Raw genomic sequence first — 25,963 nt, 5'->3', positions numbered from 1 at the left:
AGTTAATTTTAATTACACTTTAACGATCTTTATTTTTCTTAATTTTAGTTCTGAACAAAAACAAACAGATATTAAAAGTATAGAAAGTAATATTAAATAAAATAAAAGTAGTATTAAATAACATTAAAAGAGTAAATAGCCTTTATAATAGATACATGTTTAAAGAAAAGAAAAAGAAACAAACAGTGAGGTAAATATTTAAATCTATGATTGCGCACGTAAATTTTTCAACGCAACAGTTTCATGTGTCTCAAAGGATTCCTGATTTGTCGCGCCGCTATTATGTGTTTAGCTGCTCGCATTACGGTACGCATTTTCTTAACGAGTTCGGCATAATTACGTAAATGTATAGTTACTTTTTTAACCTCCCGAACGTCTCCGGAAGTTTCCCTTCTTTAAGTGCGACACTTTTACTCGAGAAACTGCGAGCTGCACGCGAGAAAAGGGCATCGCGAGAGCACCGTACCGCAGCAACTGCGCAACTGCGCAACTGCTTCGCCAAGCACGCGCGGTCTACCGCAATCCGCGAGCGAGCGCAACGCGTGAGATTGCTCTTAGGTTGTCTGTAAGTGAATATATGCAGCGCGGTTACGACATGTAATTATTTCATATAATTAAGCCCACTCGTAACGACCAACCAGGAGTATGCGACGTAACCGCGATGTTAACGGGCCGAATTGAAAAGTGATGAACGCGTTTCAAAGAGTTTAATTACATAGCGCACGCAAATTCGTAGCTCTGTAGAGTGCCCTGTAATTCGTAGCGTTTATTATCATTTATGCCTACTCTTTATTCTAGACCGCCGTATGTGCTATTAAATAATACAATGTGTGCATGAATTCGCACAAACAAGCATGAGTCGAGTCAGTTTACAACTTGTTTAACGTTCATCATTTTACGATATAATGAGGAACAAAGATAGCGTTTGGTGCGTCCAAATATAAAGCTAGAACAAATCTTTTTCAAAGAGATAAATTTCTGAAAATATCACACAGACTTTTCTATATCAAATCTTTATATCGCGAATATATAAATTGCCGAAAATAATAAATTTAGGGACTACATTTAGGTATATAATATTTGTCGCACCTTTTATTATACTCAATATTAAATAAAGATTTCTAAATCAAAAATTCAAATATAATGTCGTTTATCAAGATCAAGTGTATGTGGAATATACCGTGAATGCCGTGTTTCAGACATAACTATATATACGCAAGGATGACTGATCCGCACAGTCATTTGGGCTTAACGAACCCACGGACCCGAGCTCAATACACTGCGGACATTTATATTTATTTACATACATATATATCTATTTTTTTTTTAACGAAATTGCAATAAACATTTAAGGAAAAGTTGACATAGACACATCATGATAGTAAAAGCTTATTTTGTATTTATATTCCTTAATTAAAGAAAAAGAATATGTAAGTTTGGCATCGTCGATCGTCGACGGTAAAACGTATAATAAGAATAGGCTTTTTATAAGTGTCGTTATGCAATAATGATAAATAGTAAATTGTGAATAATACATTATTTAGATTTAGTGCAAATTTTTTAACTAAAAATAGTATGTCATAAATGTTATTTATGTTAAATGCATTTACAATCTATACTCAATCGTTTAATGCTCCTTACTGATAGCATGAAATTTAACTATGCAAAATCACAATTAGGCCTGGTTGCACCAACATTGCATAACATTAACCTTAGCTTAATTCACTCTTTATCTCTTTCTAACTGTCCCCCTTAGAAAGAGATAAAGAGTGAGTTATAAGTTAAGGTTAAAGTTATGCGACGTTGCGTTAGTGACACCGGGCCTTAATCTCGTCTTTTATTTACATATCTATAAAAAAAATTAATATTATAGCAGTTAATTAGCAGTGAGCTCTCACGGCATTTATATATTAAAGGGATCGAGTTTATATAGCAAAATTATAAAATTGTCAAAGTATGTGATAAAATGATATTTGATCAACGAGCGATTAGTTGAGCTGGAACTTAGGATATCTTTCTGATTTGTTTCTCATTATCATACATCTTACGCACAATCTTCTATTATAAAAGGCCGAGATTGCTCAATCAAGTCTGGGCCTTAGGGCAAGTTGGAATTCAGTTATCGAGAATCTGTTATAGAACTGTCGGTATGAGTTTCCTGAGACATTAATTTTCCTGTCGATAGATAGAAACTGTTTCTTTATTTTAGAGGCACAGCAGCGTGGATATTTGGAGAGACGGGGATATTGTCATCAGGGATATTATCGTCGGACGGAGATATTGTCAATAGCATCTGTTTTAATTGAAATAAAATATTTTAAATGTTTGCTAAATATTTTATAATAAGGTATATGTGTATTACTAAAAAGAAAGTTTCCATACATTTTTATATGTGTTCAAAATTAATTATTGATTTCGTTATGTTATAGATTAGAACATAAAGCTTCATTTTTTAATATTTTTTAAGAAAGAGAAACGCATTACGCGATAAAGTATACATATCTAAAGTTATATTTTACAAAAGTTATATTTTACAAAATTTATTTAGCATTGTTTAATCCTAGCTCGCCACACGTGGACCGGCGCGGCGCGCGGTGGGGCAGATTCCCGAAAAGCTGGCCAAAAGTCGAAAAATTAAGATATTTACTTGAAACTTGGTATATAGGGGTTTTTGGGGTCGCTTATAATGAATTTCAAGTCAAAATAAAAAAATGGCGGCTATAAAATACTAAAAAGCATATCTATAAATCGTAATTTTTATTGATTTTATGTTTAATTTTGTACACATACGTTTTCAAAGTCGCTGGTTAGTAATCTGAAGTCAAAATAAAACAAAAAAAACAAAATGGCGGTTACGAAATACTAAAAAAATACTATAAACCGTTATTTTTATTTAATTTATGTGAAACGTGGAATTTATAGGTTTTTGGGGTCGCAAATAACGAATCTGGAAACAAAATGAATGGCAGATGTAAAATGACGAATACAAAATTTCTAAAATCCATAATTTTTATTTATTTTATGAAAAAACTTGTGACAAATAAATTAAGAAGTACAATACAAAGCCGAATGTAAAAAATAAATTTGTGTTTACAAAAATATTAATCTAATATTTCCATACAAATATTTACATACAAGTACCTATTATTTACATAAAATTTACATACAAATTAGTTTTCATCATCAGTTGAATTATCTGTATCTAAACTTGAAGAATCTGATGATATCGAAAAAGAAGAGATAGAATCAGCACTGGACGCATAAAATGATGGTGAAGTAAGCAATTCAACTGTTTCCGGATATAAGGATTTTAATTTCTTTTGTGGGAATTTCCTTAAACTTGATATATACGGATCTGACGACGCTGGCAAGCGCAAGAAAAGATCTTCCATCGTTTTTGTTCTACTGCATTTTCGTGCAAAATCTTCACGGTATCTTTTAATATATTTATTACAAGACTCCCGTGCATCATCAAACATTTGTCCGATTGGCAGTAAAGCAGATTGTATTATTTCAGAGCCGTGAATTAAAAGTTTGTGTATAGAAGTAGGCATGTAGAACCAGGGATAAAAATCGACAAATTTTCGAGCTGTCTGTATTATGTATTCTTGGAAATCTGGTATGTTAATTTCATGACCACTTGTAATAGCTTGTAAAAATAATATGAAATCTTTTAATAAGATCTTCGTCAACGCCCGTTATAGCAGCGGAAATGGATTCATTTTCAAAAAATCGTCGAGCAGTATTCCCATCATTCGTATTGCCAAATCCAGATTTTGGTTTATCCACAATAAGGCCTAATTGTTGGCGAAAACCTTTTTGAATTGTTTTTTTTCTATCTTCTATTAATTTCTTTTCTTCACTTCCTCGCGCTTGCCATTTTTTAATTTCGATTTTATACGAAATATGCAAACAACATTCAAAGAATCGAATCCACATATGTAATGTATAAGATAACCCAAAACATAAACTATCTCTATTAATTTCTTTTTTTTTTTAATTAAATTTATATTATTAAAATCTTTAGAAGTAGCATTACATAAATAACAACGTTGAGTAGACGCAGTGCCAGTAATTGCGTCGCAAACTTTACCATCGATCATCGTCAAAGCGAGTTCATAATGTGATGTCTTTTTCATCTAATACAGTGTTAAAAGGTATAAGTTTGCTATACCTTTAAAGGTATAATTTTACACTTCAAACGTTGCGTTACTGTTAGTTTATAATTATTTGTTATAATTTTTGACAAATACGATAATAAACTACATTTTTCCATTTAAAACATCCATTTTGTAGAATTAAAAAAGATTAACTTTACGATTTTCTACGAATTTTTGAATCTGCCCCACTGTGACGGCGTCCAGTGGACCGCGCGCTGAATGTGTTTTTCGGTTTTTTAGTTTTCACATAATAGCATAATTTTCTAGTTTCCTTTACAATAAGTTCAGTTTAAGTTTAAATCATTTTCTTGACCTGATATTATTATAAACATCTTATTCAGAGTCTGTATTTCCCATTTCTATTATACAACAGTACAAGCTTAAAAATGTTAATTAGAACGAAAATGACAATGCGACAAAGTCGAGCGGTCTCACGGACTAGAGTGTAGCGAATTAAGGACTCGAAAATACGTGTGGCTAGCTAAGGTTAAGAGAATTGACAAACTAGAAATCTATATAGCATGCAGTTATCATGTTCGTAATATGAAAAATAACTTGTTAGGCACAAACATATATTAAAACCAGTTTGTGATCCGCACGGATCGTTTGTAATAATGTTATTTTTAGACGACATCTCTAACGCAAATATTAATGATGTACGTTTGTAAATTATCGGAAATTACCAATACGGTAGTTCGTTGATTCAGCGTTTGTCAATAATTGAAATAAACGACGTGGCGTCCTGCTGAACACTATAATGAACTTCCCGTGAAGTTATGTCCGTTGACAAATCGTCACAGCAATTTACTGTTCGGAGTGTGTTGTCTTTCCGTTAGCTTCCTCCCTTCGGTTCTCCGAAAAAAATTTAATCTCAATGCGGAATTAAGAATTAACCCACGCCAATATTCCGGCTGATAATAAATATTTCATAGAGCGTAAATCACTGTAATGTAATTTCGCGTAATTTATACAAGTTACAGCTCGTATAACTTAAATACGGCCGCACCAAAATTTAATATATTTATATATAGACATGATTATATATATATATATATATATATAGTTAGACACAATCTTATAAAATTAAATATTTTATTTAATATAGGTATATATTTTTTATTTTATTTTATTTATATATTAGTCATTTATATTTCAAAAATTGCAAGAGTTTCGAGAATGTCAAAAACTAAAGACTCATTTTGTTTATATTCTTATTTCATTGAATTTTCTTTTAAACCGAATTACCTATATAATTTATAATTTATAATCAGCGACTTTTATGGATCTGAATTATAATTGTAACATGCATTATACTTATTTTATTTATAACATTATAAATTAATTCTAAAAGTAATCAGTAAATATCGACGAGACATTTATCAAGCAAATCTCTGTAGGTAGTTATTTTGTTGCTATTGCACAACTATTTTCTTGTTTGCAATGCATAATACAGTTGCTAACTTTTTGTTTTAGGGGCATAGGGTTAGAATATATAATCAATATAACGTTAATCGATTCAAAACAATCGACTGTATAGAACTAGTTGGAACTCTTTGATCAAATTCACGTGATGCTGGTTACAGCGTTGATTTCAATTAAAACTTTAACATTGACATCGACTTCGATACGATAAAGTTTCAAAGGTCAAACACATTAATGCAATTTCTCTTTGCTTATATATAGTCCAGCTATTGTAGAGATTGCCAACTTTCACTGCTTCTTTGCATTTCTCATCGTTGCTCTTCAAAATGCTCAACACTCTCTCAGATATCCTTCGAAAAGCACATAAATATATATAAAATTATAGCTACTTCTCTCTTTGCAACGTAGACACCGTTTCTCCGAATGTTAAAATGTTAACCATTTACTATATACTCTATATAAATTCGAATCCTGTATAATTTCGGAACGCGATAAAATTAAATACATTTATTTCTTACAATTTAAACATATCAAAATCCATAACCAGAAACATAGAAACTCACTTATTTCCGATTCTTTTTGCTTTGAGTAGAAACAATTTCGAATTTAACACAGAGCATAAAGGAAAGGTTATTATCCATGCATTTTCTCTAAAATACTAAATTGCAAAGACTCTGATAACAATGTGGTCGTTTGTTTGTGCATGCACAACAAAGTTTGGGGTATCATTGTCAGTTTAGGTGTTTACTGTTACATATCACCGTGGCTGTATAAACGCTTGCCTAAAGTGTGAGTACTGCCAGTTTGGGAACCTGCACGTGAACTTGTAGATCGTTGAGAACTTCTACCCTCCGCTGAATTCAATGCATGTAATTGAATTTGCAGTCCAGAAGTGCCAGACATCGCGTAATCCCAAGTAATACGTACATCAGAGTGTCATGGGCCGCCACTCACAATATGTTCAGCTGTTAAGAAAAATTCCACGCTGCGGTCTAGCATTTCGAAATTTAAAGCTTTGCAGCCCAAGTATAGTCTTGCAAAATAAAAAGATATTTGACAAATCAAATCGAATTTCTTTTTTTAATTCACATATTATTATATTAAAGAGATGTGTATTTTAAATAATATATATATATATATATATATATGTATTTAGATATGCATATAGGTACATATATATTAATATTTTCAAGTCATTTAACGCAGATAAATAAATAATATGTTTCTAATTTCAAAATGTCGTGAATATTATCAATTTATATTGCTTTAATTAGAAAAGTAATGAACTTTTCGTCTCACAAAAATGTGTAAACAAATATAACGGAAAATTATATGTTAACAAAATTTCTAAATATAAAACATACAGAAAAAGGATTAGAAAATGATCTCGCAATAAAAACCGTGATCGAGCTATTTTTTTTATATAAAAACATATCAAACACTCGATTTTATTACATATATAAAAGCTATAGAGAGAGAGAGAAAAAAGAAATTATTTGTAGTTGCAGTCAAAAAACCGGATTTCCTGTACACTCGTATCTACTCCCGTTTGTTTCCGGTAGCATAGTGACAAGGACTATGTACCAATCGCTTATGTAATATGAACAGTAAATACACGTGTCGCTTACATAATCATGTATGCGATACATACGTCAGCATTCGCATATACGGCTTACATAAGACGAAACATGTACTATAAATGCAATATCTGAAGATTGTCACGCATACACATGCGAGCTTTCACGTGCGCTTTGTGCGATTGTTGACCTATATTTTAACTGTATTTATCTTACTTATTTTAGCAAAAATCCTTTTAAACGCTACAATTTTATCTATTAAAAAATATTCTTATAAGTTATTAATAAATTCTTTTACGAATAAATAAATAAAGTATTCTGTAAAATATTCAAAGTGAACATATATATATATATATATATATATATATATATATGAAAATTGAAGTAAGAATGATAAAAGATAAAGATAAAGAATTTTACTTTATATACCCCAAGGGGCCTTAAAGGGCGTTTTGAAGGGACGTACCCAACCCTAACCTCCAATTCATCCACACTACCTTACTGTTTCCTCCTTTGGACCAACGGTTTAACGTCTCTTCCGAAAGACGGAGCCCAGTTTTCTCCGCATCTTTAATGGAAATAATTTTATTACTTTAATGGAAATTGCTTCTTTTGAACACGCTTAAGCAAAGGGAGCAAGCTTTATTAAGAAAATTTAAAACGAAGTACGATTAGATATTATCCTCTTTACAATTTTTTAATATTAGATATCTCAACAAGTAAACTACAAATTAAAAATTCTAGTATAATAAAATTTATTTAAAATGTCATGAGAAACAAGAATCGTAAATCATTTATGTTTCTCAACCGCTTTAATTTAGGAATTATTGATGTACCTCGACATTAAAACTACATGTACTCTGAGATAAATCTCTAATTATACATAAGTTGGATCATTTTTTATTCAAAAATTATTTGAGCAGTTTTACAAATCTGTTAAATTATAGCCTACTTTAAATTAAATGAAAAATATGATATCATTGATTGATATCTACATTTTTTAAGCTTTCCAGAAAGAACACTTTATTTTTATAGTTTATAATTCATTGTTTATGGGATGTTTCTTTTAAGGAAAAAAAAATCGACTCCTGTTTTCAAAAACTCCATATGGCTTGGCAGATCAAGAGCCTGTAAAAAATTTGGAAAGAACACTCGTCGCCTACGACACCCCGTAATAACTGTACACATACACACATTCGTGTACGCAGAATACACGGAGAACGCGGAGAATGCTCAAAGGAATTCGAGAGACAGGGTCGGAGGTGTGATCGGGAAACGACGACGAGGGTTGCTATAGAGCGGCCAAGGCTGGGTAGGGCGGAAGAGGATAGAGACGTTAGGGTTTTCATTGGAAACTGACGACGCCTGCGGGAGCTTACGGGTGCGGGATTACGAGAGACAGAGTTGGAAATCCGATCAAAACAAATGGACTGCGAAAATACTTTGTCTCTGTCTCTCTCTCTCTCTCTCTCTCTCTCTCTCTCTCTCTCTCTCTCTCTCTCTCTCTCTCTCTCTCTCTCTCTCTCTCTCTCTCTCTCTCTCTCTCCTCTCCTCTCCTTCTCTTTCTCTGCGTGCGCCCTTCCTTTTTCCCATTTCTCTCATCTTTACCCACACTCTACGCCCAATATTCGCCCGGAGGGGGTTATAAGCGACTTGGACCGCCAGTTCGCAGATTTTCCTGTATCTATACCGAATACGAGACATCCCTTTCAGCAGTCGGAAAGCGCAATCTGAATACCGATAAGACGGATCGTCCGTTGATCGCGAAGTAATAACCGGCACTGATTTCTCGCCTCTATATCTATTTCTTCCCTTTTACGTGCACGAAGATATTTCTCACGGGCAGCTTCGCACACGCGGAAAATACTACTATTGGTGATGTGATGATGCTTAAGCTTCGAAACCATCGTCTTCGCGCAAGCTTAAGACGATGGAATAGATGTACAGAATAGCATAATCCTTTTCCGAGAGCTGTTATATGTATTAGGAATCATTAAATGGCGAGGAAGTCAAGTAAGATGCAATTAAGCGAAACTTTACCAATTAGCGAATAATATCTGTTTACCAGAACAATATAATACAATAATGTGAAATTAGGAGTTTAAATTGTAAACATAATTGAATTATATTGTACATATAAAAAATCAATTTTTACAATTTAAATAGATTAATATTTTTTTTATACGTACAAAACATTGATCCAGAATTAGCAAATAATAAAGTTGTCGTTTATGTGGGATAGGTATATCTAAAATCAATTCTTTCTTGAAGGAAAATTGTTAAAAATTATTTTATGTCACAATTTTCCACTAAATTAAAATAATGTTAATTTATCTGTTTATGCCTCTAAAGATTAATTCAAAGGCTTATACAGTTTCAAAATTGAAGCTAAAAATTCACTTCTTTTACTTCATCAAGTTTAGAATACCACACTTGCTTAGTTCAATTATTATATGTTTAATTGGATTGTTGAAGAAAAATTACTTAGGCGAAATTGAGTTAGTTTACGTTTATTTAAGGAAAAACGGATATGTACATTTACGGCTTAATGTTACTAAGGAAACCCATTTCGTATCAGATTAACATCGCGATATCACGGTAATACTCGGTAATAACCGTAATATTCGCCTCGTCGCTCGCTGATTGCGAAGTAATGACCGTCCCCGATTTTCTCTTCGTGCTTCTCACGTACACGTCCCGTACAACCGCCGAATTCTCCCCGACCGCTGTGCTTACCGATTACGAGGAAAGAGGAAAGGGCCATTATCACGTAGTCGACGAATTCGAGTTTGAAGCGTTCCCACGTGGAATTTAAGAGAAGCACCCGTGTGACACCTCGAAAGCACGTGCCCTATCTACCCAAACGCTGTTCCACGTTAAAAGCGGCGACCTTGAAGTCGTCGCTCGGTAAAAGGGTCGGAAATGCTCACGTGCCGATCGCGAACCCCCTTAAGAATTCTTCGACGTCGGAGAAGTTTGCGGAAGCTATATCGAGCCGCAAGATTTCCGGAATTAACCCCTTTCACAACGGAACACGTACTCGTGAAGTAGAAGTTTCTGCGGAATTTTATTATCAGTTGTTGTAAAACTTACTTCAAAATCCGTTCACGAGATATCTTGCACAGAACATGACTTTGCTTTATCAGTGAAATAAACGACAATTAATGTCAAATTAAAAAAATTATTATATTTAATAAATTTGATTTTCCACAGCGCAAGCATCGTAACAGAAATAAGAAAAAGTCACAATTAATGTAAGTTTTTTACAAATAAAAGAACATTATTATATTATAATTAGTTGAATCTCATATTAATAATAAGTAAATTGTTGACCGATAAGTGATTCTCACAAGTATAAATAGAGATATGCCATTTACAGTAAGACTGGCTTTTTATACCTGTTTATAATATTTACGTGAATTTATATAATTTATTCCACTTAAACTGCGCGCCGATTATTTGTTGATTTTGAAACATAATTATTCGTTGGAAATAAATTCAACATATTTAAATCGATAATCGATTTAACTTTTTAATGCTAATAAGTATGCTAATAAGCACGTGCACCCTTGGCTGGAGTTCTTTGCACTAAATTCTTTACAGTGATTGCAAAAGTTAAATTGATTATCGACCTAAATATATTGAATTTACTGTTCTAACAAATAACTATGTTCCAAGGCTGTCAAATAACTAGCGCGCAATTTAAGTGGAAAAAAGTATATAAATTCACACAAATATTCATAGTTTAATTATAAGTTACAAGAAATACTAGCCCGAGACTGTAGATGGTATATCTCTATTTATTTGTGATAATCTTATATTATATAATATAGTACCTCTCTTTTTTTTCTTTAGTTAATTAAGCTATTCGAGAAAATGTTAATAAACCTCCCTTTCGGTAAATTGTTCCGTACGCCATCATTTAATTAAATTCATATATAGTTTACATTTGTAGATCTGTGTTTGCGGAGGATAGAAAGATTTCCGATCGATCCATGAGTCGCGATGTAAAATCCTAAATGCTTAATGCGGCGTGCGTGGCATACGTGATGATCATGGATACGCAAACGTGAAACATTTATTACACAGCTGTATTGAAAAGTGTATCCCGCTGGATATTCAGTAGTTTATCAGCGAGTTCAGTGAAGCATTTTGACGATCAAATTTATTCCTTCCAATCGGATGCACAACAGATATGATGGATACTGGATTAAAGGATTTTTGCGCATGTTGTATGGGATTAAGAGGATAGCAGACGAAAGGATTATTGTTTTATAATCCCGGTGCTCTGAATTTTCTTGGATCTCTGCCGCGGAGTTTGATTGCGCTTAGTATTATCTATATCCATGAAAAACACAATACACGAAAGAAATCACTGTTGTCGATCTGTCATAATTAATAGAATTAATAAAATATGATAAAAAATGTAAAATAATATACTGTAAAGATAGCAATTAATTAATTATAAATTCTTATAAAAAGAGACATACCTAAATCATTGCAAACATATCAAAACGTTTAACAATTTATTTTGTAATTATTTTGTTATTAATTATGTATATAAAATACAAATTTAATATTAAATAATATTTTAAAAGAATAATTAAACAATCTTATATATATATATATATAAATCTTATAGCCACAGTAATATAGCTAAAAATTAAAAGTAATTAGTATCTATTAAAAATAATATTTACATATACCATTTTTTAAATTTACAATTTATTTAGAACTATTACTTCTGTAGGTAATAAATTAATTTATTTTTTTTACATTGTCCAACTGTCAAATCGAAACTGCAATTTGTGCAGAATAGATACACGTATCAAAATGCTACTGATGTAACATCACTCAAACCAACTTGCAATATAAATGCCAATACGCAATCTCATGCAAAAAAGAATAACGTATATCGACAATTACCAGGAGCCGTAGGTCGGACAGTTAGGAGGTATTTCGAAATAAACGGCACGTGCCTGATGCGTTACGGAAATATCATAGCCTTTCCCCCTTGCACAAACGACATCCAGTTTCCTACCAGGTGGTCTCCCCCTCCAACGCTCTTTTCCTCGCTCAGTCTCTGTCATATATTGCTTTACGCCATGCGGAACATCGCATGCGGATGCTATATAAAAACGAAGGCAACGAAGCCACGTGACACCGTGGATAATAATAACGTTACGATACCCTATTTAGACTTTCGATATAGTTCCCCCCAAAAGAGTCGCTCGATCTACCAACTGCTTTCGTATGCTATCCTAATCGCAGCGTCCCTTTCATCCGTTTAAAGGGCGCGGACGTCGGGACGTCTATAGTTTTACCCTCACCCTAAGCGTCAACGAAGGGTTGTTGCGTCGACGCGCATGAGATAGAGGTGTGATCGTGCGATGTTGATGAACGTTCGAAGAAGTCTTCTTTTTAATTAAAAATGTAAACTTTTAATTTAAATAAATCTGATAATATTTATTTTTTGCCTATAACAAGCGTTCTCTATAACCATAAAATGTTTCAATATTTTTAGATAAATGATTGATTAACTAAAGACTTTCGATATTAAAATTAATGAGTAACAAGGAAAAGTGGGGCTTTGAGAGTCAAATGTGATTAATTATGCGTTAGTTAATGTGATGTAACATTTAATTAATAATTTAATACAAATTATAAATCGTCTTATAATTTGTATTAAATTATTAATTAAATGTTACCTAACGTTATTATTATTTTATTTATTCGTTTCTTAATCCGTGCCTTGCGACTTTGGATATGACTTCCAGTTCATATATCTGATGTGTTTTGTAAATTTCTTATAGTTATATAAGAGTGTGTATGAGTGCTCTCAGTTATTACACACACACACACACACATTTTAGTTATTACTTAATAATTAATTTAAACTAAATGTTACCTAACGTTAACTCATGCACCAACTAACGTACGTGCGTTTGACTTTCAAAGCCCACTTTTCTTTGTGTTACTCGTTAATTTTAACATTTTCTATTTCTATAATTAAATTGTTTAATATAAATGTAAAAATAATGTTAATAATATTTATTTATATTTTAAAAATTATCTGTATTTATATGTATAAACAATTCTCTTTAATTATATTACTAACAATAAATAGATCTCTCTATAAAGTTATATAATTAATGAAGAGAGAATGTGTCAAATTGCGAAGAAACTTGAAATTTATGTATATAAACGGTATATATCCGCCGATTCTATAGACAGTGTAGACCAAATATATCATAGTATTAATCTATGCTAATGAACACCGAGGAAAAAGGATGAGCTGCGAAAAGAGAACAGATGGAAGGACGGAGTTTTAACACTTATTTAAGCAAAAATTTAAATAAAGGCTTAATCCGACTTCAAGTTCATTAAATATGCAACCAGTATCATTGGGGCTCGCTTGATAAATTTACATGTAATGGATCTCTTCATTCCAGGTTCTCGGATTCAAGGACACATATATATGGCTTAAGGATGATAATCCGAGCCAAAAGAAAAGGGGAAATATTCGCTTGACGAAGGCTCTTAATGCAAACTCTAAGGTAACATTTTTACACTTTATTTTATGATTTCAAATAACGTTCTACAGAGAGGATTCTGTAACGGAGCTTTGTGAAAAATTAATAATTTCTATAAATAATTTTCTTAAGTTAAGAAATTAATAATATATCTGCATATAAATAAAAATAATATTAGTAATAAGGTTTGCAACAACAAATACAGTTGTATAAATGCAAAATTATAAGAGATAGAGGCAATCTTCTTAACATAATTTGCGTTTTATCGAGGAAAGATCATCTGGGCGGATCAGCAGAAAACCGTAAAACGACTTAAACGCGATTATGTCTCATTAGCCGATTTGGAGTCTGAAAAACCATTAACGCGAGAAAAGCGTGTACAACTAAACATATACGGAGATGCATCAAATGCCATTAATAGCGAGAATCATGTTGCTGATGTCCGCAAACGGATATTCAACGATGAACTTTGGGATCAGGAATGGTATCTGGTAATAATATTTCATAACATTTATGCAGTTTACTGTAATATTTTATTAAATAATATACTCTGATACTCTCTCTCTATATATATATATATATATATATATATAGATTATGCAATGCAAATTCGTAACAAAAAAGATTTAAGATGAAAATAATTTTAACAAATTTTCAATTAATGTATAAAAGGTACATATTGTGCCCATGTATTACATTTTTATCATTAATATAATTACAGAATTATAAATATTATACACAGATGTTAATTTCAAAATATTTTAAAAATCTAGTGTATTTTGAGATACATCCATACAAGTGAACCCGAAGAAAGTCACTTCGTAAAAGTTATAAGAAAAAATCCAAAAAACCAGAAGCTGTAAGCAACAGTACAAATAAATACAGTTAATAGTTTTGTAGGTTTGCATAACTAATATATATTATTTTATTTATTATTTATTATTTATACAAAACGCGTAATAGAGGTGTACATAGAGTAGTATGTTTCCAATAATGAAACGTACGCTAACTTGGCAACGACTTATATATGAACCTCTCAGAAGCCAAAGCTGATTAACTTCACTTTTCGTAAATGATTAGTTTATAATTTCATCAACTTTCTCTATACTTTCTCCGCTTCATGAAGTTGAGTAATTTGGTTTTTAGGGACTCATATATCATATTGTGTTTTTCTCACTTTTTATTTTTAACGAATTCTCTTTATCAACCGCCGTAGCAAGATACGAGGACGAATAAAGCTTTGCCGAAGCTCGACTTAAACGTTCTGCCTCTCTATCGACTGGGGATAACTGGTCGGGGAGTGAAGATTGCTGTTCTCGACGATGGTTTAGAGTACACTCATGATGACCTACGGAACAATTATGTATGTAACAGTTATTTAAAACTTCGTGCTCGCTTCCTAGATGACGAAACAAGTAACTTAAGAATTTATTTTAAACAAAAAAAATTATTTTGTTTTTATATTTATGTTATACGTATTTTATTATAAGCTATCATTATATTTAGATATTCAGATATATTATATGCAAATCATACCCATATTGTATCTAAAATTAAATGTTATATCTTTATATAAATTGATATTATATGTCTTTATACAATTTAACATTTAAAGTAGAATATAAAGAATTATTTTTAACAAATAACCAGAAAATGGTATAACTATAATATGTATGTTACATTAATTCTATCTATAATTATAACATTTAAAATTAGGATGCGGCTATTAGTTATGACATAAATGAAGGCGATGATGATCCTTTTCCAAGATACGATGTGTCAGGTAATTTCTATTTATTAAATTTTTCTATAAATATATAATACACTGTATATAATATATATAGTTATAAAGTTATATTAATAAAATAATATTTATGTTGAAGTATCTATTTTGCATGCTTGTTTAAACTCAATTTAAAATGTTTATGTAATTTAAATCACGAAAGCGTAATAGCTCGCTTGAAATAGCTTATGAAACATCAAGTAAAATGCATTCAGAGCATTTAGTAATGCACTTAAATCACTATAGGTACATAAACCAGTTGGTAGCGAAATTAGTTGAAAACTCGCTTGCAGAAAACTTTGCTATTTTAAAGTTTTACAAATTTAGCGCTATTCGCATAAACTAGACTATTTATTTTTCCAATTTTAACCTGTGTGTATAGAGTTATTACCTCCAATTGCTAATTTAACATTGGTTTTGTTTTTATATTTGAAATTATTTATGTCTTGATATAGATATCTGTCGAAAATCAGATTATCATTTATAATTCATATTCTTTTATATTAAATCTGGCTAGAGTTGACCAGCAGAATAAATATAAAAGAAATTTAAATGACTAATTTAAAAGTATAAAAGTTTTTCTTAACAGAAAAGTTTGTCGTATCGCCTATAAAATATATAATACAATTCTTATAGTATATACAATATCTGTGTATGTGTATATAGGGGAGACCGGGGCAAACTTGACACTAGGCTGTTCATGCCAATTTAAATCTATCGTAGAAACTTGCTTTTTCTACTGTAAATGCGTCTTTATGTGCCAGTATTATCAACTTTTGGTGAATTCTGAGTTATGGTGTAATTTTTAGCGCGACATAAGCGTTTTTGATGGTGAAAAGTAATTTTTCTGATCTCTCGAAAATTTCTACTTTTCTACTCCCTTGCATTACATATAATATTACATAATAATATGTACATATATTTTTTTTATGTTATACGGATATACATGATATGTATAATAATAAAACAAAACTGTGAAAATATTATCCACAAAACGTATAATATTATTTTGTAAATTCAATTTTAATTATTAAAAATAATTTACAAAAATATACTATATATTTCAAAGAAATAGTTTGTATTTTTTATATAGAATTGTTATATTTTTACGTAATATTATTTATCACGTATAGTATATCATATTTTTATAAATGTTAAAACACAAGATGGGGAAGTATTTGTAACTCGATCATTCGAATAATGTAGTAACGACGTGAAAGATCAGTCAATATGGTCTAATAAATAATTCACTCGCTGATAAAAGTGTTAACGTTTGACTATAATTAACGTGTCAATATTAATGAAATTCGCGTGAAATCGGATCGAATATGGTTAGTCGCTTCGTTCCCAAATTAATCCATTCACAGATTTACAATCTAATTATGTATTAAATGTAGCTCTACATCAGGGTAAAATCATTTATGCAAAACGCAAGCGATCTAACTTCGATTGCTGAACATTAAATAAAATAAACGTTGATAATAAATTACTTAACTTTAAAGTGTTATTTAAAAAATATTTTTTCCATCAAATTCTTTTCTCTCTAGAGAACGATCTCTATATTTCTAAAAACAATTTTTATAGATACAAAGGAACACAATAGGTTTAGGATACTCTGCAGACTTCACTTGTAATAAAATACGTGTGGAAAGTATTTTATTTTTTTTTTTACATAACTTACGTCCGAGGCATAATGCTTGCATTTTTATCCATGGATGTTATATCGTTCGCGTGAAATTACGTACGTTGTATTCTGAATTTCAAAGTCGAGTAATGCGGTATATTACAGAGTGAAATCTTAAGACCTCCCACGTATTAGATGTTCCTATTATTTGATTCCTCTCCTCGTGCACGACGTACTTTGGGCCGGCATCGCCGACCCCGATTGAACATTACTGTTTCACGATCGTATTACAAATTCAACTACTCCTCAGGGATGAACGGTCACGGCACCAGATGTGCCGGCGAAATAGCGATGGAGGCCAACAACCAAAAGTGTGGCGTCGGTGTCGCCTTCGAGGCTTCCGTCGGTGGCATCAAGCTCCTCGATGGCCTGGTGAACGACCGTGTGGAAGGTGAAGCTCTGGGATTCAAATCGGGACTTATTGATATCTACACAGCTTCCTGGGGACCGGCGGACGATGGAAAAAGTTTGGAGGCACCTGGTAGACTCGCTGTCGAAGCGCTCGAACGTGGCGCAACAGAAGTCAGTTTGCCACCAAATTATCTACTAATAAACAATATCTGTGTAAAATTAAAATGTATTTGTCTTTAATAGAAGAAAGTTTATAACTGCCAGTAATTTAGATTTGAGGCTTAGGATTGAAACAAATAATAGATTATCCTAAAGGCAAAACTATATACTTTGCCATGATCCTATTATTATCGATGACTTTTAAAAATGCGGCAAAATTTTTGCGATAATTATATTTCAGTTGTTATCAAATATAATATTTATTTTCTGTTTCTGGTAACATTTTTCTGAAAAGAAAGAGAGAGAAGGTTATGAGCTTTGTACTCAAAAGTCTCTTTAATAGGATTACAAATGGGTTGACTTTACGTCAGAGTGAAACAGATTTTCTGGTCATTTAACGTTTAAACAAGCTTTTAACACCGACTAAACTTAACTTGGTGTAGTTAAACTTTAATCGCGTTTTCCACGGTGATACATTACTTGTTGATTATTTTTTCAAACAGTAACAAAAATCTAAACTGTTTTTCTTCTCCGCTTTTGTACTTGTTACAAACTTATCCCTCTACTGGCCGTAATTTTTTACAGTATTTAGTTATCTGCGGACTGCGTACTCTACGTGAATGTCCGGTAAAGTAAATTATGTCTCGCGATAATTAAGTTTATTTTTTATAATTAATAAATTTCTGTATAAATTATTAACTCAGAAATATTTATTAACTCATTTAACACTCGAAAGTTTGACTGAAATTAAGGATGATTAGGTGTGACGAAAAAAGATTTGAGAATAATTTAATCTCATAAATGTGTGTATAATATGAGACTCGAAAGTTATTGCGTGTCCCAACTTTTATCGAAGATTTTGTTACCTTAGTATAAATCCGTTTTGATTTCAAAAATGTGTCAGCTTCAATATTATCGGCGCAGACATTAATTCCGAAGCTCACAAAGAGACGCTAGCAAGACACTCGCGTTTATAAAGTGTTCTCTTCTCATTTCTTTTCGAGGATTAAATATGGACGAAAAGAGTGTAACAACGATCAGAGAGAAAAGCTCGATTTACTTGTACATATTTTATAGCGACATCTTTTATGCAACAGCATCTTTCTTTCTGCGAAACTATAGCATATTTTCTAAAAAATGACGCAGCAATTTTTGAATATATATAATAATTTTCTCTTTTATTTATCTTTTAGCTTGTTGGGGTGAATTATTATATGCCCGAGTAAATTATTTTTGCAATTCGATATTTCGACGTAACATGAAAATTTTATTACTTCGTAATTTAATTTTGCTTTGACATCGCTTGTGGAAATATTAATACCTGAATATTTGACAGGGTCGTAACGGCAAAGGTAACATTTATGTATGGGCTTCTGGGAACGGTGGCTCTAAATCGGATGACTGCGGATGTGACGGATACGTTGGGAGCATATACACCGTGGCTGTCGGATCAGCCAGTCAAACCGGAAGATTTCCTTGGTATGGGGAAAGATGTCCTGCTACTCTCGCTACGACGTACAGTAGCGGCGCGTATCATGATCAGATGATAGTAAGTATTTCCCTCGGTGTGTTAAGCCCCTTGTACAATAGGCGATAGCGACAGCGATAGCGACAAAGGTATAGCTCTACAGCTTTGTCGGCACCTTTGTCGCTTTCGCTATCGCTATCGCTATCACTATCGCCTATTGTGCAAGGGGCTTTAATTGAATTTAAAAAAAATAGCTGATAATTTGTCAATTTCAATTTGCTTTATTAATAAAAACATATAAAACATTTACAAGGCGCGCAATATCTCAATATCTTAATCACACATGTATGTTTTTTCTTAATTTTTTCTTTACGTATTTGCAAAGTAAGGAAAGTATATTATTCTTATCTAAAACAAGAACTGTTGCTGTAATCATAAACGTACCAGAATTAAAATGTCATTTACTGATGGTATAATAATTTCTGATTCAACGATTTTCTCAATTACCTCAATTCGAATTTTTAACATCTCCTTTGGAATCGAACGAAAAGATAAATATCTGATAATGAAAGGAAAGATTCATATTACGAAAAGCCCGAATAATTTAATAACTTTCCTTCGCACTGCGTAGGCAACGACGGATCTACGAAACACCTGCACGACTAGGCACACGGGTACTTCAGCTTCCGCCCCATTAGCCGCCGGAATATTGGCTCTCGCGCTGCAAGTAAAGTACGAACATATCCCAGCAATCTCCCATTGAAACTTTTCTTTGAAACCCAAAAGCGCTAACTTGATTATAAGTACTCAACTACATATTAATTTTAGTTGCGCCGTCAATAAAAAGGAATACTTATTTAGCCCAAACTTTCTTCTCTCGTATTCACGATATTCGCTCTGTTAACACACATTTCGCCAAACTCCGAACTTTAGGAACTCAAGAAATTGAATTTGGAATTTTATTTACCACATAATAATTAACGTATAATTATAATAATTATAATTATAACAGAATAAATAGTATAATTATATAACCATTAATGTAGAATAAAGGTGAACGTACATTAAACAAATATGTTGAGAGATAGTAGTTTATAACGATATACACATTGAAGACTTTTATTGTTTTATCAAATATTCGCACGCATGTAATAAATAATTTAGATCATAAATCATAACGTTATTATTACAAAACTTTTTTTTTCAAAGTTAATTTTAGTTTTTACTAATATCATTTTTACATTTTATAATATAATTCTTTTTGAGATTGAATTTCTCATTCTATTCTTGAAGTCGAAATATTTCTTCATGGTTTATCCTTTTCTGTCTTCATTACGTCTTAAGTATGTATATGTACATACGACCGATATATGCGATGCATGTGAAATATACAATATTCGATATATCGAGGGAATGAGAATATATTGAGTTTTTAATTTATCCTCGATTAACCTACGACCCAAAAATAAAGACGTTATAAAGACGTTCTCAGCAATATTGCCAATATTTTAATCGAAGATCGAACTAACGACTTTACTTTATTTTTACAGCGAGGACTTAACGTGGAGAGACATTCAGCATCTGATAGCTTGGTCATCGGAATACAGTCCTCTCCGGTGAGCGTCTCCCGAATAGCAATTAAGGCCACGTGTATCTGCAATTGTGTCAGTTTAAATTCTTATTCTCTCATACTGCGGCAGAATAGGTCGCGGCGTCGTTTGCAATATAAAACTGTAATCCAGGTGAAATCATTTTTCTCGATTTCGATCCGTTAAAAATTCTCAGTGCAATCATCCGTGATTGACAAGTAAGGCGAAGAGTCCACGAAGCAAAATGATGTTGAGTGATAATTGAGCTTCTCAGAAGCCAAACTGATCAATCCTACTTTTTATAATTAAAGTTCTTTTCAAATATTTAATTTTATGTATGACAGAGCACATAATTAGATTATGGCTTCATCAATTTCCTCTCTTTTTTATTTTATTGAGTCGATCAGTTTTGCTTCTGAGGAACTTTTAATTACGATTGCCTTTAAACACTTTTTTCCGATCTTTTCAAGCACGTTTACAGAAATAACTTAATCCGTTTGAACAATCCGAAATAACTTTTTGACATTCTATGGTATCGGATATATTTGTTACATTTTTCACGATATCAAACACATAAATCAACTGTGCTATACGTGAAAATTATTTCAAACAATGATTTGTAACTTTTATCGAATAGTTGTCAAAGAAACGAGGTCGTGCATACGATGGCGGAAGAAAAATTGCTGCTCGATCATGCCCATACTGGGATACATACGCAGATGGTCATGCATATTTCTAACCGTTATTGCTTGTTCACGTAATTTATATTCCGTGCTAATTGCGTTCTATGGTCGTCTCGTAAAAGCAATCATGATAGCTTTCGCATAAACGTATTCCATTTACGTTGATGACAATTAGTCGTAATCGTCTTTTATTAGCATACATGTGATATTTGACAATTGATGCTTCGAAATATTTTACTTTTTGTTCAAAGGACAATATCAAGCTTTGTAATAATATTCTTTATAAATCTATCATTGTTGATTTGAAGAATTTCAATAATAATGTGAATATCATTTTTCTTCCATTATTATAGAAATTTTAACGAGAAAAAAGAAGTCTGTGAGAAAGAACAATTTTTCTACTTTACATCCGCTTATGGCGCAACTTCTTTCCCGGAATGAGAGCTTTAATATTTGCATAAATTTTCCAGCGAAAATCCGGGCTGGTTTAAAAACGCGGCTGGATTTTGGTTCAACTCGCGCTTCGGTTTCGGACTTATGAACGCGTACGCGCTGGTGACGACAAGTTATAACTGGACGACAGTGCCGGAGAAAACTATTTGCAAAGTGGATAACGCGTACATGTGAGTAAATTAGTTCAGCGGATTTAGTGCGGTGGCTTAATTGCGCGATACGCGAACGTCGTACTAAACGAGCAGCACAGGTCGTACGAATAAAATTGATTAAATGCTTCTGCTCTTGCTTGCAGAAGCAAATATATTTGCGCGGCATTTCATGCAATATATATTTAAATTATTAGAGCGGCAAAAAGCGATTCAATTTACAGATCTTTTCCTTTTTTTCTATTTTATTTTGGTTGCTCAAAACCGCCTAATTTCAATATTAGATTTTTCTATATTATTTATATATATATTTGTTTTTTTCAATATTATAGATTTTTCTAATTTAAATAAGATTAATTCAGATTGACAGTGAGATATTAATGCGGATCGAACATTTACGATGTGCTACATATTTATGCTGGATTATTAGATTTTATTTCACGTGATCTATAAGTACTAAAAGAATAACGATTTTTCGCACTGTTCTATAATTCCCGAATGTCGCATCAATCGAGGGAGGTGACCTCTTTTTTCAGGGAGGCATTTGCGGATGCTCGAAGAAGCGCGAGATAAGAAGCGCATCGTTAAGTTCAACAAGAATTTAACGACGCGATCAACAAGATCGTAAAGGTCCTCATTTGTTACGTTACGACAGTGGGCAGAGAAAATGGAGCGTCTTTTGTGGAGGATTTTGCTCAAAATACGTTTCTGAAAGGGCAAATTGTTTAACAGCCGGAACTCTCCGTACTTAGATCGCTAAATGCAAATGTGCATGATCATTTTAAATAGCCATGACCGTACGCGTAACCGAGAACATATGCTAATCTCGTTACAAAACGTCCCGTCCTCTCAACCCATGTAATTCAAATATACACGTATCTGCATACTTTGAGGATTTTCATTTAATGTCCGCGTTGTTACCTACTTCACGCCGAGCCATTTGCGATTACTCTCGCATAATATCACTGAGAGATGATATGTTATAGTCACGAAGGCAGCTTCATTAATTCAGGCTTTTTACGTGCTCCAAGTATTATCATCATATCTTATCTAGAATTTCAAAATTATTCCCCCTTACGATTACATAATCTCAAACGTTAGAATAATAGATGTTTCAAATGCCGAAGAAACGATTTATAATTATATTAGGTATGTGTATATGTGTACGTGTACATTGAAAAAAAATTTATTATTTGTAAGAAAATAGATTTCTTTGAATTTTAATTTCTTTATATATAATTCAAAGAAGTATTAGATTTGAGAAAATATTTTAAACTCAAAAAAATGTTTTCTTAAATCTACTCAATACTTGTTTGAATTAAGGACATTAAATTCAACTAGAGATCTATTTTCTTGCAAATAATAAATTTTGTTTCAGTGTACATATTTATATATATACTTTGCGTTTTTTAAATAGAAAAACTGTTTGAATAAAGAATTTCTGCATTGGTACATGAAGGCCCCTATAGATCCTTCGTACGACCTGTCAATATTTCAAGAATATTCAACGGCTCCGGCATTTTGCGAAATACTTGTTTCCAAAACTTCACTTGCCTACGCATAAATGTCCAATGTTTTTCGTTGCAGCGCCGATACGAGACTGATTTATGGAAATTCAAAGAAACTGCAATTCAATGCCGGTAACGTTTGTCGGACATCGGGGAACGAAATAATTTCTTTGGAGCACGTGGAAGTCGAGGCAAATCTCAAGTACTCTCGTCGCGGCGCGCTGCAAATGCATCTGACTGCGCCTTCCGGTATTACATTTTTTACTTCAACCATTTATCATATCTTCAAAAGTTCCCTCTACGTGTCCCGGCTGATAAATAAAGTTCATGTACATGCTCAACGAGATCGGGAAACAGCACTTTTTTTTCTCATTTCTAAACTTCTGAGTGTAGAAAAAAAGATAAAAAAGTAAGTGGTGCTTTTTTTAATAAAACTTATGCAACAAATAGAGCGCATTAGTCTCTTGAGTCAGTTTACTCGGCTATGCTTCATTTTAAATGCACCTCTGGAAACGTCAATCTTCATTTATATCCGACTTACAGAGGTGAAAAGAACGGAAAGTCGAGGGAATGAGAATAGCAACCATAAGAATGGTCACGGAATAGGCCATTTTACGTTCGTAGATAGGAAAGAGAGACTTCTAAAAATACCATGCAAGGAAAATCCTCTATAATTATATCGGGGCTAAAGTCTCCGAGAATATTCTTCGAGGCTAAATGTAAATACATTTAACTACATTCATAGAAACTCGCTTGTCAACTGAATTTATCAAGTTCTATTCATTGTTCCATTGGAGTTTATGAAAGAGGGAAAAACTAACAAATCCGAATGGAAGTAATACGAAATTTCTTAATACGCACCTCTATTGCGTCGTATATTTACCGCAGAATCAAATATCCATCTGCGTCTTTTTCAAATTTATCATTTAAAATGCTTTTATTTGGTTTAGAACTTTAAACGATATTTTAAATTACATTAAATATTTTATTACAGTAATTCAAAAAGTAAAGCATCAAGAGATAATTAAAAGAAAAAACACTAAAAATAAAATCTATATCCTATTATTAAAAAATAACTTTTTAAAAAAATTTCTCTAAGTTTATGGGACGAATAGATATTACGCAATTTTAAGATTATCAACCAAGAGTATCGCATAATTTGATATAACACAGCTCTGTTAAGGAAAAGGTGACGAATAGCGAACGGATCATTTCAACGGAATTAATACCACCATTAATATTGCAAGTCACGTTTCTGTGTTGCATAGTAAATGCAGTTAACAGCACAAATACGTTCTTACTTCAATTTATAGCTGGAAATTCAATTTGATGCTACTTCGATGCGGCCTGTTTATTCGAAGAGGGACAGAATTCGATGGAAATAGGATTTATTCGTTCAATAAATATTGCGCCGCGTTTAGTAACGTACATTACTACATAAACTTGATAAACGTATATAATAAATGTCAGAATGGAATTCTATAACTTCGTGTCAAATAGAACGGTCGTGCTTCAGACGTGGACATGAACGAATAGATAGGCAATCATCACGTTGGCCAATGCGTTATTTAATTCCATACCACGTTTACCGATTGACATTGTTATCGACAGACGCCGCGATGTCACTCGTAGCGGAATACCGAAAGAAATCCGAAATGTATTGAAATTTGAAATGCAAGAAAAGTTTGACGAGTAAAAACATCCAGACGCATCTAATGCAACAATATCGTAGTTTTCGGATGTAATATACTTTTTTATTTTTAACAAAATCAATATCATATTGCATTTTTTATGAATACGATAAGGGGAAGGAAATCGTTTTAAACGTGAGGCAACTTTTAATAGCAATTTTTTTCCTTCAATTTTAAGGTTTACTATACACATGCGAGAAAAAAATCAATAACGTTCATGTGCAACTGTAATTAACATCCATGGAACCGATCGTATTTAATTATTTTAAAGTAGGATGTATGCGCGTGCTTGTAATAAATCAAATTTAACTTGACGTTTTTACATTAACGTGATCTTTCTTTCTTGTAACATAGCAAAAAAAACACCATAAGAAAATATTTATCACAACATTCTTAAAATTGCGTCTGTGAATTGATGTATACACAAATTTCACTTGTGCAAATCACGTATACTTCGTTTCTTAGGGACCTTAGTCCGGATTCTAAGTCCAAGGAAGCTGGATAATTCTGACGCTGGTTTTACGAAGTGGAAATTCATGTCGGTCGCGACGTGGGGCGAAGATCCTCGAGGAACGTGGACTTTGGATATACTTGACGAAGTAAGACTTTGAAAGTATCTTATCGCAGATTCTGCGGTTATCGATATATCAACACGTTGTGAGAAATCTTCAAGTATATGTAACCTCCTTATTATTTCTAAGAAAATGTTACGCAATCGTATATTGTACTAACACATAAACAATGAAAACAGAA

General features: G+C 32.3%; 1 protein-coding gene, 1 long non-coding RNA gene and 1 pseudogene across 2 annotated transcripts in view; 1 reads left to right on the top strand and 2 right to left on the bottom strand.

Annotated features, from left to right (window-relative positions):
• LOC143904458 (neuroendocrine convertase 1) overlaps nucleotides 1–25,963 on the top strand; it is a 32,898-nt gene that overhangs the window by 5,771 nt on the left and 1,164 nt on the right. Inside the window, exons 3-13 of the mRNA XM_077419157.1 lie at nucleotides 13,612–13,716; nucleotides 13,968–14,183; nucleotides 14,909–15,055; nucleotides 15,409–15,475; nucleotides 17,410–17,681; nucleotides 19,006–19,218; nucleotides 19,769–19,869; nucleotides 20,688–20,753; nucleotides 21,880–22,032; nucleotides 23,599–23,768; nucleotides 25,676–25,809. Coding sequence (XP_077275283.1) covers nucleotides 13,612–13,716; nucleotides 13,968–14,183; nucleotides 14,909–15,055; nucleotides 15,409–15,475; nucleotides 17,410–17,681; nucleotides 19,006–19,218; nucleotides 19,769–19,869; nucleotides 20,688–20,753; nucleotides 21,880–22,032; nucleotides 23,599–23,768; nucleotides 25,676–25,809 — 1,644 coding nt within the window. The remainder of the gene's footprint in view (nucleotides 1–13,611; nucleotides 13,717–13,967; nucleotides 14,184–14,908; nucleotides 15,056–15,408; nucleotides 15,476–17,409; nucleotides 17,682–19,005; nucleotides 19,219–19,768; nucleotides 19,870–20,687; nucleotides 20,754–21,879; nucleotides 22,033–23,598; nucleotides 23,769–25,675; nucleotides 25,810–25,963) is intronic.
• On the bottom strand, nucleotides 3,073–6,485 carry LOC143904438 (uncharacterized; annotated as a pseudogene).
• Nucleotides 19,740–21,944, bottom strand: LOC143904459 (uncharacterized). Its single transcript, XR_013258913.1, has 3 exons — nucleotides 21,817–21,944; nucleotides 20,675–20,791; nucleotides 19,740–20,589 (listed from the first exon to the last, which is right to left on the bottom strand). It is a non-coding gene; the product is annotated as an uncharacterized LOC143904459 (long non-coding RNA).

This window comes from Temnothorax americanus, unplaced genomic scaffold, assembly GCF_048541705.1.
Source record: "Temnothorax americanus isolate GAGA-0224 unplaced genomic scaffold, ASM4854170v1 Scaffold52, whole genome shotgun sequence".
Taxonomy (NCBI): Eukaryota; Metazoa; Arthropoda; class Insecta; order Hymenoptera; family Formicidae; genus Temnothorax; species Temnothorax americanus.
Note: the sequence above shows the minus strand (reverse complement) of the source record. Positions and strands in the feature narration are given on the sequence as shown.